The sequence below is a fragment of the Amblyomma americanum genome, chromosome 10 (assembly GCF_052857255.1).
Source record: "Amblyomma americanum isolate KBUSLIRL-KWMA chromosome 10, ASM5285725v1, whole genome shotgun sequence".
Taxonomy (NCBI): domain Eukaryota; kingdom Metazoa; phylum Arthropoda; class Arachnida; order Ixodida; family Ixodidae; genus Amblyomma; species Amblyomma americanum.
In genome coordinates this window covers 12564767-12576416 of record NC_135506.1, presented here as the reverse complement: position 1 = coordinate 12576416, position 11650 = coordinate 12564767, and the positions used below count along the sequence as shown (strand labels likewise).

Sequence of the window (11650 nt, the reverse complement as noted above, 5' to 3'; positions counted from 1 at the left end):
AAAGGGTAATTGTTCAAGTAAAACCTACAACTGGTTGCGCTGATCTAAACACAGAGGCAGGATTAAAAGAATTTTTTAAAATTAATTGGTTTTTGGGGGGGAAAGGAAATGGCGCAGTATCTGTCTCATTTATCGTTGGACACCTGAACCGCGCCGTAAGGGAAGGTATAAAAGAGGGAGTGAAAAAAGAAAGGAAGAGAGAGGTGCCGTAGTGGAGGGCTCCGGAATAATTTCGACCAGCTGGGGATCTTTAACGTGCACTGACATCGCACAGCACACGGGCGCCTTACCGTTTTTCCTCCATAAAAGAACAATTCTGCCGCCTTTGCACAGGAAGGCCGCCACTTGATGGAGCCGCATCCAAGAAGCGCCTCTACACCTCCGCCTAGATAATTTTCAGGGTAACCGTTGACTGCGCTATAATACTTGACATTTTGCTTTGTGTACAAGTTTTGCGCATACAATTTGTGTGTATAATATTCTCTACACGACTCCTAGCCCTTGAACTATCCAATTTAAGGGACAAATCGGCAAGGATGTTTTAACCCATCTAATAAATACATGTTATGTGTGCTGTTTGGCTATCAAAGTTTAGGTTGTGCCTGGTCTTCCTTTTAGTTATACCTCTGGAGAGCCATGTGTGCGCACACTGGCGCCGATGCTGGTAGTGAAGGCTGAAGCAAAGCGTCATAAAGACGTTCATAGTCTATAGAAATTGAACTAAGATGACGATACAGTACGCGTGCTACGTTGGTACAGGTTAGGTTCGCAGGCTTTAGATCTGTGAACGAGACCATACCTCTCCATTGCAGGAAGTGGAAGGGCAGAAACGACGACACAAGGTTATAAAGGCGCGTGTGCTGGCTAGTAACTGACATTATTTGGATGGATCGAAAGTCTTCAGGCATGCATAAAAAATGAAAAGTAGCGGAACAGCCACAAATTACAACGTTTGAAACTGCTTCTGTACAGCGCAGTTTTCTTGATCTGTCTTGGACGTTTCGTTGTCAGGTTTCTTAGGTATTTTTTTTGTTCTCCTCGCCAGTTCTCCACACAAAGGAGAGGCAGGAGAGATTTTTTTTTTGCCTTCATGCGCACTCACTCGAACTGTTTAACCGCATGAGCAGTAGCTCTGAAACGGCCGATCCTGTTGGCTGCGCCATTGTCGACGACTCAAACGTGTGGCGCCAACTACTGGGGACGCATAGAACCTCGGCGAACTCCATCCGCTTCGATGTCTGGCGCGTTCTGCTGGCTGCGTTAAAGGAGTTTTTGCTGAAAGACTAGCGCAATAATGATACTTTATAACTGACGGACAAAGCGGACACCAGACTGACCCCACTTTCCGACTCTTTCCAAAACATCCACAACGAGCATCTCTACTTCCCCACCCAACACCCGGAATGCTGCTTTAGCCAACTCCTTCTCACTACATACGCCAGTACGCCGTCCGACCGGACCGCGGGCCACCGCGGTGGCTCAGTGGTTATGGCGATCGGCTACTGACCCGAAAGACGCGGGTTGGATTCCGGTCGCGGCAGTCGAATTTTGATGGAGGCGAAATTCTAGAGGCTCGTGTACTGTGCGATGTCAGTGCACGTTAAAGAACCCCAAGTGGTCGAAATTTCCGGAGCTCTTCACTACGCCGTCCCTCATAGCCTGAGTCGCTTTGGGACGTTAAACCCCCATTAACCAGAACGGAGCTCCAACCACCGATCACCGACCCAACTTAATTTTATTTTGAGAGGCTGCACTGTCTAGACGAGACACGCAAGACCAGCAATTCACTTGTGCATGGGCAAGGGCTTCAAGGACACGAATTTTACAGGAAGTAGGACTAACGGCGACAAGGGAGGAGGATTGCTACAAGTGGCTGAGCGACAACAAAAAGAGCAAGAGCCTTCTCCGGTTCCTGCTTGAAAACACCTCACATGATTTCCTTTAGTATACAGCGAACCCAAATCATGCCCTTATGGCAAGCGTGCGAACTTAAAAAAAAAAGCAATTCGCTTCGCGCATGTGGTCAATAAAGTTTTTTTTCTTCTACCAGCTACGGCTCATTGAGCAGGCGCACAGGAAGGTGAGAGCCAATGGGGTCCTGGATTGAGGACGTCACCCGAAGAGGATGGCGACTATCTACCCACCAATCTAAATTTACTTAAAAATATTTCTCCTCCGTTGACGTTAAGACAAATCACAAGGCGATACTTGTGCAGTGGCTTGTTCCATTCGACTCCCGAAGAGTCCAACACGGTGCTTTTTTCTACCGGTGAAAAGGTTGCTGGACTCCTCAACGTAGAACTACCAAGGGGAAGGAATCGCGATTGTCCTCCCGTTTAATTACGATTTAGCGTACCGTAAAAAGAGAAGTGACCAGAATTCCGTTCCCCTGTAAAGAGGGAGGACCCAACCAACATACTGCTGTCGATTGTTCCAGACAACCGTGGCTAAAACCGCATTGGCAGAGGAAACGAAAGGATCAACGCGGACCTAAGAACAAAAGGTAAAGTTAAGTGAACGCAAAATATTTCGGAATAACTGCCTGCAGGTAATGCAAAATAAATTTCCGAACCCAGTGGGATGCCCCTCGAAAGCGTGCTTTGCCTCATAACTAAACCTTGTGTGGTAAAGCCGAACAACGTACCGTTGGAGCATTGTAGTGATGTTCCTTTCGGATAATTATCGGCCTAAAGCTGGGCCCATAGGCGAAGAAGAAGACGTGAAGAACAACCAGAATGCAGGCCAGCACCGCTATCGTGCTCTGCGCCGTCATGTTGATCCTCTGGGCTGTCATGGGCGGCGTCGACCTCCCCCGCGTCGGCATCGGGGAAGGCAGTGCTCGCCGCCGGCGCTCCTCGCGTCGGTCCAGCCATGAGGAAAGCCTCGAAACGTCGGACGGTGAGCTCTGCAGCTGGGCTCAGCTTGCCTTGCTTGGAGCGTCACAGAGCTGTCGTACTAGTGTAATTGTTGGTACGCCCAACAAAGAAGCTACTTTGCGCAAACACTTGCGAAGGCGCTTAGCATTTGTACAAACAGCATTTCTTGGGGTTTGTTACACGGGTTCGCGTGAAGCGAAGGGTATAGCGTCGACCACGGCTAGCTGTTCAGCCTGTATGGCGATACACGAACGAACGGTGAAAACAGTTCATCGATACGACAGAGAAAGAGCGGAGATTCCTTGACGGGAGCTGGGGATGCACGTTTATTGATACACCTTTGAAGAGGCGGCGCCGACAAAGTCACGAAGCAAGGAAAAAAAGAATCACAGGACGTATTACAAGCTATTACAAGTTATCCTTTGGTTATTAATGCACTGTATAGTATTTTTGCGTTCCCCTTACACAATTCACAATGGGCCTGTAAGGTATTTCAAATAAAATAAAAAATAAAATAACGTAATGTTTTAGCGTTGGCTGTGGTGTGATACTCGCGCTTTCTACAACGTGAGTAGTGTGGCATAGGCACGGCACAGAGATCGTTCTTACACCGCAATCGATTCCACACATAGCAGCTACAGCCGAATGGAGTTTTCCTTGGTTACGCCTTCTGTCTTGATTGGTGCATGCGCTGGCTTGCCGCTTCCGCTGCTTTGCTGCTGCCTCGGCGGCTCGAACGGCAGGGTCTACGCATCAGCGTCGCTTAGCTTCTGTTTCTGCGACCCGAAAATCTAGTCTTCTCGCTGACGTCGCTTTGCTGTTGCCTCCGTGGCACGCAAGGTAGGAACGTTTTGGCGGGCTGCCGTTCTCACTCCCGATGTCGAGCTCGCCGAATTGCCGTGGGATCTGAAGTTCCTACTTCGCCCATTACATTACAGCAACGGTCGCCAGAGGTGCTGCAGAGAGGTGGCGTGTTGGACGAGTTTGATGTTCTGTATCTTCAGAATACTTGAGTCTTTTCTTTGTAAAAACGCTAGTGTCCTTCCCTTCCTCCGTGCTCGCTGACTGGTCTGCGTAGAATTACGTCATGCGTGGCGTCATTTCATGCGGACTAGTCAGTGTGTAAGCCTGTTGTGCCGCGTTCGATTTGATGCAGGCCCAGCCGACGCCACATTTATGAGCAACGAGCTAAGACCAGCAAAAGCATCAAAACTCGGTGAACGTAGACCGCACGTATCAGCAGGGCGACGGCGGTGGGCGCCCGATCTTGAGCCGCCACCCTGGCTCGATCACTCGACGTGCACGAGCTGACAGTTGCCGGAGAGGTAGGGCACGTAACACAGACTACAGGACCGACGGTTCGGATAGGGCAACGGCGTGGATTCCAATGGCAGGCAGACATCGCTTGAGAATGAGTGTGTATGGCTGGCAGATGAGATCAAAAAATTCGCCGGAATATAGGGTGACCGCGGCAGGGCTCAGGACAGGGTTCACTGGAGATAGATGAAGTCCTTGTCCTGCATCGCAGGTCATCGGCCTGATGATTGTGGTGATACCGATGATGATTACCTTTTCATCGACGCCGCAACCCATTCGCATGCTCCCATGTAGCTGCCTCTGCTAATAAAGTCAAGCAGATATCTGGACGTAACTGTATGATCATATATCTACCGAACGTAGCATATAATCAACACTTCTACCTTTCTGGCGACTCAGGAAGATGACCTTGAACATGCTGAGTCACCTCTTAATCCGCAGTCTAATAGTGAGCGTTGTAAAGCGTGCAAGAGACGACGGGAGTGGCGCTATACCTCCGGCTGGCCGGCGCTCACAGAGTCTGTCTCTCTTTGCCCAGACTGCCTTCCTGCCGAAGGGACGACTGTGCACCAGCGCTTCATGCAGGCGCTGGCCGACCTGAACTCGATTCACCTGCCGGGATCACGGGGCATCCGAGTCCGCAAGTGCCCGCCCCCCAACTCCACCTTACACGAGCGCTTCATGCAAGCGCTGGCTGAAACGGACGCGTGGAAGCGGTGCCAGTCGCGGTCCTGTTCTGGCCTGGTCTTTCCGTCGCTGGCTGCCTTACTCGCCTTATTCCTCAGCGCCGGGTCAGCCACTCGCTCTTTAAATTCGCCTTGGCGCCCTTGCCCGACAGTTATGAAATTAATGACACCCTATGGAAGCCACAAGTTTACGGGGTCTTCCGGCCGGCTACAAAACGAGCACTACAACGAGCCATTTATACAACTGCCACCTGCCACTGTGGGTAGTATGCTAACAATCCGGTGGGCAGGTTGTGATGACGCCGCAAGGCCACGTGACCCAGATGGCAGGTGGCCCACCTGCTTATCTCGACATGTCAAACCCGACGCCCGGTTTTCCGCTGTACGGGACCCTTAATGCTATCGCGTTAAAATGCGCCACTGAGCTTGGCAGCTCCTGCCCCCACCCCCCTTTTCAACGTTTCAGAGAGAACGGTTGTGATATTTAACCCTCTGCAAGTGCAACCGGCAGCGCTCCAGAGTAAAAGAAGTCACCTTAAAGCTTCCTCCTCGCATTCTACATGCAGCCTTTGCTTCCATTGCGGCGTCCGCGGGTGGCCGGGTTGGAAGGCCGCACCGCCACCTTGCTACCCAGAGTACGAGCTCGCCACGGAGGGACCCGGCATCATTGGAAGCATGCGGGGTACGTAAGCCACTCGATGCGTCGGTAGAGCGGCTGTTATTCACACGCGCCGCGAGTGCCAGAACAAAATAGCAAGAGGCACCACTTCCTAAACCCTCCGACGTGTGCTCCTTGGGCACACAATCCACGAGATGCTGCTTGAAGTGCATGTCTGAACACATGCGTTCGTGAAATGGCGTCCCCCGCGTGAGAATTCTGGTCGAAAATTTTCACTTTTCGATGACATTTTTCAACACATACTTATGTTTTATTTTTTTATCCTTAGAAATGGTATAGTGCGAACACGACGAGAACAGACAATTGAGGTGAAACAAATTATGGACGACTTAGCGTGGTGAAGCCAAATTCGAATTAGGTGCACTCAAACTTCAGTTTTCACTTAAAGAGGGCAATGCTATAGCGGTGTGTTCTGGATGTGTTGAGCACGGATGGAAATTGATGAAGGCCACGACATTCAAAGCACAGCACGAGAGACTGACAGTTAAATACGCAGGATGTTCGGCTGCGGCCAAGTCGTAGTGGTCTAATGAAGTCGCCAGCGAACCTGAGCTGTTCGCGCTGCCGTGGGTTCGAAACCCCCTTGCGGCCATGGAGTTTCTTGCTATCAAGCATTCTGCATAATTGCCTTTTCCATGGGCGTGTGAACCCTCGGAAAGGAGGCAAATTGGAGAGTGGAAACTATCCTTTCCACTTTCAGGGCAGAGAAGGGAACAAAAATGTGAAAGAGGAAAGATACGGTGCGAGCCGACGGGTGGCGAGAGGGGAAACCACAGTCGACTCAAAGTCGAGGACTGGGGAGAGTGGCGAGGGGTATGGCGTGTCGCACCCTGATTGGTGGACTGGATTACGGCACCCGCTCGCATGGTTTGAACACGTCAGCAGTGCGTACTCCCGTCCAGGGCGTCCTGGGGAACACTAATGCTAACGCATACTCTGCCGCATGAATCGATCGCACTGATCTTGAGTGATTCTTTTTCTTTCGCTACGCAGGCTGGTGGTCCTGTCTCAGCATCGGAAACGTCATTGGGTTCTTTTCACCGTGGCGAGTAAAGAGGCGCGAAGTCTGGGACGATTTCTCGGGTGAGGTCGGCAAAGATGAAAAGCGTTACCGCATACTGATAGAGCCAGCCGCTAAAAGCGCATGAGCCGGTGTCCCATCTGCTCGTGCGCTGTTGGTGGCTGGCAGTACAGGTACTCGATAGCGGTATATGGCAACGATGCGCTAAAGCTCGACTAGTAGCATGACAAATGCGGCATTGTAGATGTGCTCATGAACCGCTGTCTGTTTTCCCTACTTGTTGCACAGCATGAAGTTGTGCCATTGCTGAGGGGCTGAAAGCTGAGTAAAGAGGAACCATGACCTCTTCCAAAAGCGGTTACACGGTTCACGGCGTCTCCGTTACGTGTAAGGCAGTTGCAAGAACCGTGGATTCAAACCTTGGCGCGGCTGACCACCTCGTTCAGTTGTAGCCAGCCGTGTTGTCACAGCAATGTCAGACGCTAGCAAGAGCGTAGGTTAATTAGCGGCAGCCCCTGACATAAGGTGGTCACAAATGAAACGAAATTATTACCGTGTTGGCCCAGGATAAACAACCGCGTCACGTGACCTCATAGGCATATTTTGTGGTGGCCTGTTATCGAGAAGATCCTGAATGAGAACTTCAGTGCTTGGTGTTCACTGTGTAAATCTGTCCTCAGTTATTTGTGCTTTGCATTTTGTTATTCTATTCCGTGCTATTTGAGACCATCTGGTGCCTATTTAGGTTTATTCATATACGCATGAATAATTTTTTTTTTGTATAAACATGGTTCTTGCTGCAGCTTAACTCCTAATAGACAAAAAAAAATGTGCGCGAGAAGCTGATTGTCGCTGAAGAGACAAGAGACGCACCAACTTAGTAGTGACCGGTGCCAACAAAACTCTAAAGGTGCTGACGTTACTCATTCTTTTGACGGCACAGCAATCATCTACTGATGTCAACAAATGAGGTCATTAGTTTCGGAACAGTTCGCTATAGCCTCTTGAAATGTTGGCTTAATTTTGCTTTTTGCACTATGTGCCAATTCACTCGGCAGCCTTTCCACTGTGCATGCCTTCTGTCGCCACACTACACTTGACAAAAGCAGTGGCAATCTCAGTACAATACCTGTCATGATGTTGAATCTTAGACGGAGATTGCACCTCGAGCAATTGAATCCACACTATGGCAACGAGAGGCCAAAGTCGTGTAGTCTTGTTTCTTAAAAATCTTGCGAACGCTTCAGCTCAACCGCCGTCCAAACGGAGTCCCTTAAGCTGCCCTATCTATGTCGCTAGCATAAGCCAACTCATGAAATGTTACTTAGAAGCCCTTCCACATCGTTACTGCGCAAACATCCACTTAACTATTCGAATGCTTTTCCCGCCAACCTCACACTCCCAGCAGCACCGTTTTCTACCCTACCGTCCTGTTTTTCTCTTGCTTCCCCTTTTTGTCTAGTGCCACGAAACGATGTCATTAGAATGAAATTGCCAGCCCTTACAAAAATTTCTTTAGACAGTCTATAGACTGTCCATAGACTTCTGTCTATGATGTCTGTAGACTCTCTATAGAGAAACCATAGAGGACAGTGAACAGGCAATACAAATCTTATAGACGTTCTATAGACAATCTATAGATTTATGGCCATACACTTTTAGTAGACTTTTGTCTGAAGACAGTTTATAGACTAAGAATAGACAAAAAGAAATATCTATAGGAAAGCAGTAGAGTCTATAGACCATTTTTGCAAGGGAGCCATTCACGCTACGCAGCGGAGAACGTGATTCCGCTCGCATCGATTCTCTTTCAGCATAGTTCGCCACATTGCCGCAGTGTGGCGCCCGCTTCGTAAAAATTTCGAATAGTGAAGCGGGGTAACCTGCTTCCAGATAATGTATGGTGCAGGTGTTATCGATAACGGCGCTCCGTCTTAATGCGGTTGTTCGGTGCAGCCACGGACCCATTCGACAGGCCGCTTTCCCCGACGGTGAGCGAAGCATCAGACACAGCGCGGGAAGACGCAGAACGCGAGGCCGTCCTCAGCGTATCTGGCTGCACAAAAGGTGCGTACCACTTCACCTCTGACAGGACTCTGGAAAATGAACCGTTCTCCTCCGTACAGCAACCACATATTACAGCGAAATGTTAAAAATATCTGGCTCCCTGTTGTTTCCAGCTACTTCCACACTTGCCTCAACTGTTCATGTAGAATCAGCAGTAAAAATTAGGGTAGATGCTGGACTGCTAAAGGAATACACACACGAAAAGAGTTAACAGTCTTTGAAACTCAGGAAAGAATAGTAGAACTAAACTAACGATTTATCAATTTTTGTGCTAATTAGGGAAGTTGAGCAATCAGTTTGGAGGTGACAAGCAGTGACCGTGGATTTGGCTCCCACCGGCGGCATATGGTCCTTTTCCTGTACTATCAGTAAACTTATACCGATCTAAACTGACTACTCAGTTTTAGCAAAAAATAACATTCCCCTGTACCTTCCTTGGTTTAAAGGGCTATTGACTTTTTCATGCGGAATCTGTGATAAGACCGTTATAACAGCCCGCTGAGGTCAAGATTTTGTGTGCAACTCTAGATTGCTACCTAAGTTAAAGGGACGCTGAGGACAAATCTAGAGTCGGCCTGTATCGCTAGATTACATTATAATGGCAAAAGAGCTACTCTTTTACTTAAAACAGGCTTTACAAGCTAGACATGCCCATAAAATGGAATACAAGTATCTCCGCCACCGGATGTTTTCGCAAGCATATGGCGATGGCGGCAAGCCATTTTCGCTCACGGATTCCTAAGGGTACACTGCCATTCACTTATACACAGCGACCACGAAGTCCTTCTCGGTCACGAGTTTGTATTGAGCGCGGCCAGTCCGGAGAAAAGTTAGACCAAGCATATATGCGGAATTTGTCATTCTCTGCGCCACTTCCCTGCGATGACAGGTTCTGCCACCGGTGGGGCTTTTGCGAGCCACCAGACATTAACTGAACTGCCACGGTGGACAGTTTGCTCACGATAAGATCAGTAGGTTGTGATGATGTGACGAGGTCACGTGGCCTCCGGCGATTTTTTTGCTCGCGGCCAACGACGCCTATGCCAGGCTTTCTATTACATGGGACCATAAACGCTAGCGCGTTAAAATTTTCAACAGCTTTTGCCGGCGAAAAAGCATAGCGCCATCGCCGCCGGTTGGCCTCCTCACATAGAGGGCGCTTCCGGCGGCGACGGCTGGACGTACCAGGTTGCTTAGGGGTGACGCAACGAAGCGGTCGCACTGTGCAGTGGACGGTATCAGCGACAACGAAGTGGTCGCCACGCTACTGGCGGACGTCAATAACGTCCACGATCTCGGGCCGCCGCCCCGTGTTCCCCCGTGCGACAAGGGGCCGGCTGCGGCGGGCTACGTCGGCGGCGACGCGAGGAATGAAGCGCTGAGGCGCCGCAAGGTGGCGACAGCTGCGCGGCCCTTCTCGGTTTCCGGTTCTTCGGCAGCGGTCGTTAAGGCGGCCCTGGCTTTGTACAAATTTAGAGCGCACGAATAAACCTAACATCCACGAGAAAATTTCGCCCCTGGACATACTATGCCACCGGTGGTGCCAGTGTCAGTCGCTTTCGAAGCGAAAAGCTTCACTACGCTAGGTAAAGCAGTCGCCGCGTAAACCGTATAATGACCTTGAACGACCTTCAGCCTTATCACATTAGCCATCTATGTATGACGTTAGCCGTGCTAGGGTGTCGCAAGACCATGTGGTACCACATCATAGCCACGTGGTCATGTTGGTATATATATAGAGCGGCTGTCGCGAGCGTGTAGTAGAGCTGCCATGGAGAGCCTCAGATGCTTAGCAAGCGTGCTTGCTTTTCGCTGAATTCCAGAGCCAGCAAAGTTAGGCCACTGCCATTTTTTTTTCTGTTGGATGCCATTTGGACGGATAGTTCGGACAAGTTCACTCTAATAATCACCTAACTGCGCGTAGCCTCCTGTCTTGAGCATCACACGAAAGTTCCCTGCCTCTATCAGGCCTGCGTTGTGCGTTTCACCGAGGGATTCACATCGACTTCTGCGCACCCATCTTCGTCGAAACCTGCACGCGGGGCTCGCCGTGCTATGCTGCGTCTTAACAGCTTGCCAGGCAAACAAAAACGACAGCTTGCCAAGGGCAATGGAATTCCCCGTTCCCAAGCCTCCTTGCTGGACCCGCAGGGAGCGGGTTGTGCTTCTTCTTCCTCTTAAAAATATGGCACATGCCCGGATGGGGGGATTGGCCAAGGTGTAGTAGCATAAACAAGGAAATTTTCCATAGGCGATTATTCGGGTGCTGTAGTTTTCTTCTCTGAAGCCTGGTCGTATGTATGGCTTGACCGTTTGGCAGTGCGACTGATATGTTCAATGGCATCAATATTTATCTGGTTTTGCAAGGCAAAGATAACCGATAGCGGTTTAAAATGAAAGTGCAAGCCCAGTGAGAGAGAATAATCATTTATTATGTAAAGGGAGACTAGAGCAGATTGTAGGTGGGTCGTCAGTCCAGGACTCCAGTAGCTTCCGCCAATGCTTTAGAGATGGCGACTAGTGCCTACTGGTCTTCAGGGTGCCGCTGGCCAACGTCGCTACCCACTGCTACTGCGCTTGGCGGCTGTAAGTGGTTGGGTTCAGCTGTGCGAAGCGGCCACAATCAAAGCGGTTGCATTGGAAGCAAATAAATTAGACAATGAGGGGCTTCGACAAAGCTCTGAGCATGTTGTCTAAAAACGTCGCCTGTGTTTATACACAAGCGGACGTCCCCTATATTGAAAGCATTTGAGAGCCCTTCTGAATGGGATAGCATTTAAGCTGTCGTCTCTTTGGTCAATTCCCTGAGACGTCAAAGTCACGTGACCCCAACTCTCCAATCAGGGAGAATCGCGAAATTTTAAAAATACCCCCCCATTGCTTGAAAAGTGTCACGTGACCTTTGGCGTCATCACAATCTGCACACTGGATTGTGAGAAAACTGCCCACCAATGCTAAATCAGTCATCACCTGCCCACCTTGGCACTGTGCGTGAACCTTATGG

General features: G+C 49.9%; 1 protein-coding gene across 1 annotated transcript; it reads left to right on the top strand.

The window, feature by feature from the left end:
* The first annotated feature begins 2725 nt into the window (after positions 1 to 2725).
* LOC144107425 (uncharacterized) lies at positions 2726 to 10135 on the top strand. Its single transcript, XM_077640420.1, has 6 exons — positions 2726 to 2898; positions 4732 to 4984; positions 5446 to 5561; positions 6552 to 6641; positions 8536 to 8646; positions 9876 to 10135. Exons 1-6 carry the CDS (start codon positions 2736 to 2738, stop codon positions 10133 to 10135), a joined length of 993 nt encoding a protein of 330 aa, XP_077496546.1. The 5' UTR covers positions 2726 to 2735.
* Positions 10136 to 11650: the final 1515 nt, after the last annotated feature.

Excerpts from the sequence above, each read along its gene's own strand:
- LOC144107425 (XM_077640420.1), top strand. The coding sequence starts at position 2,736 with ATGCAGGCCAGCACCGCTATCGTGCTCTGCGCCGTCATGTTGATCCTC. Across the intron at positions 4,985-5,445 it reads GCCTTATTCCTCAGCGCCGG|CCTTTGCTTCCATTGCGGCG; the intron begins GTCAGCCACTCG and ends TTCTACATGCAG. Across the intron at positions 5,562-6,551 it reads CATCATTGGAAGCATGCGGG|GCTGGTGGTCCTGTCTCAGC; the intron begins GTACGTAAGCCA and ends TTCGCTACGCAG.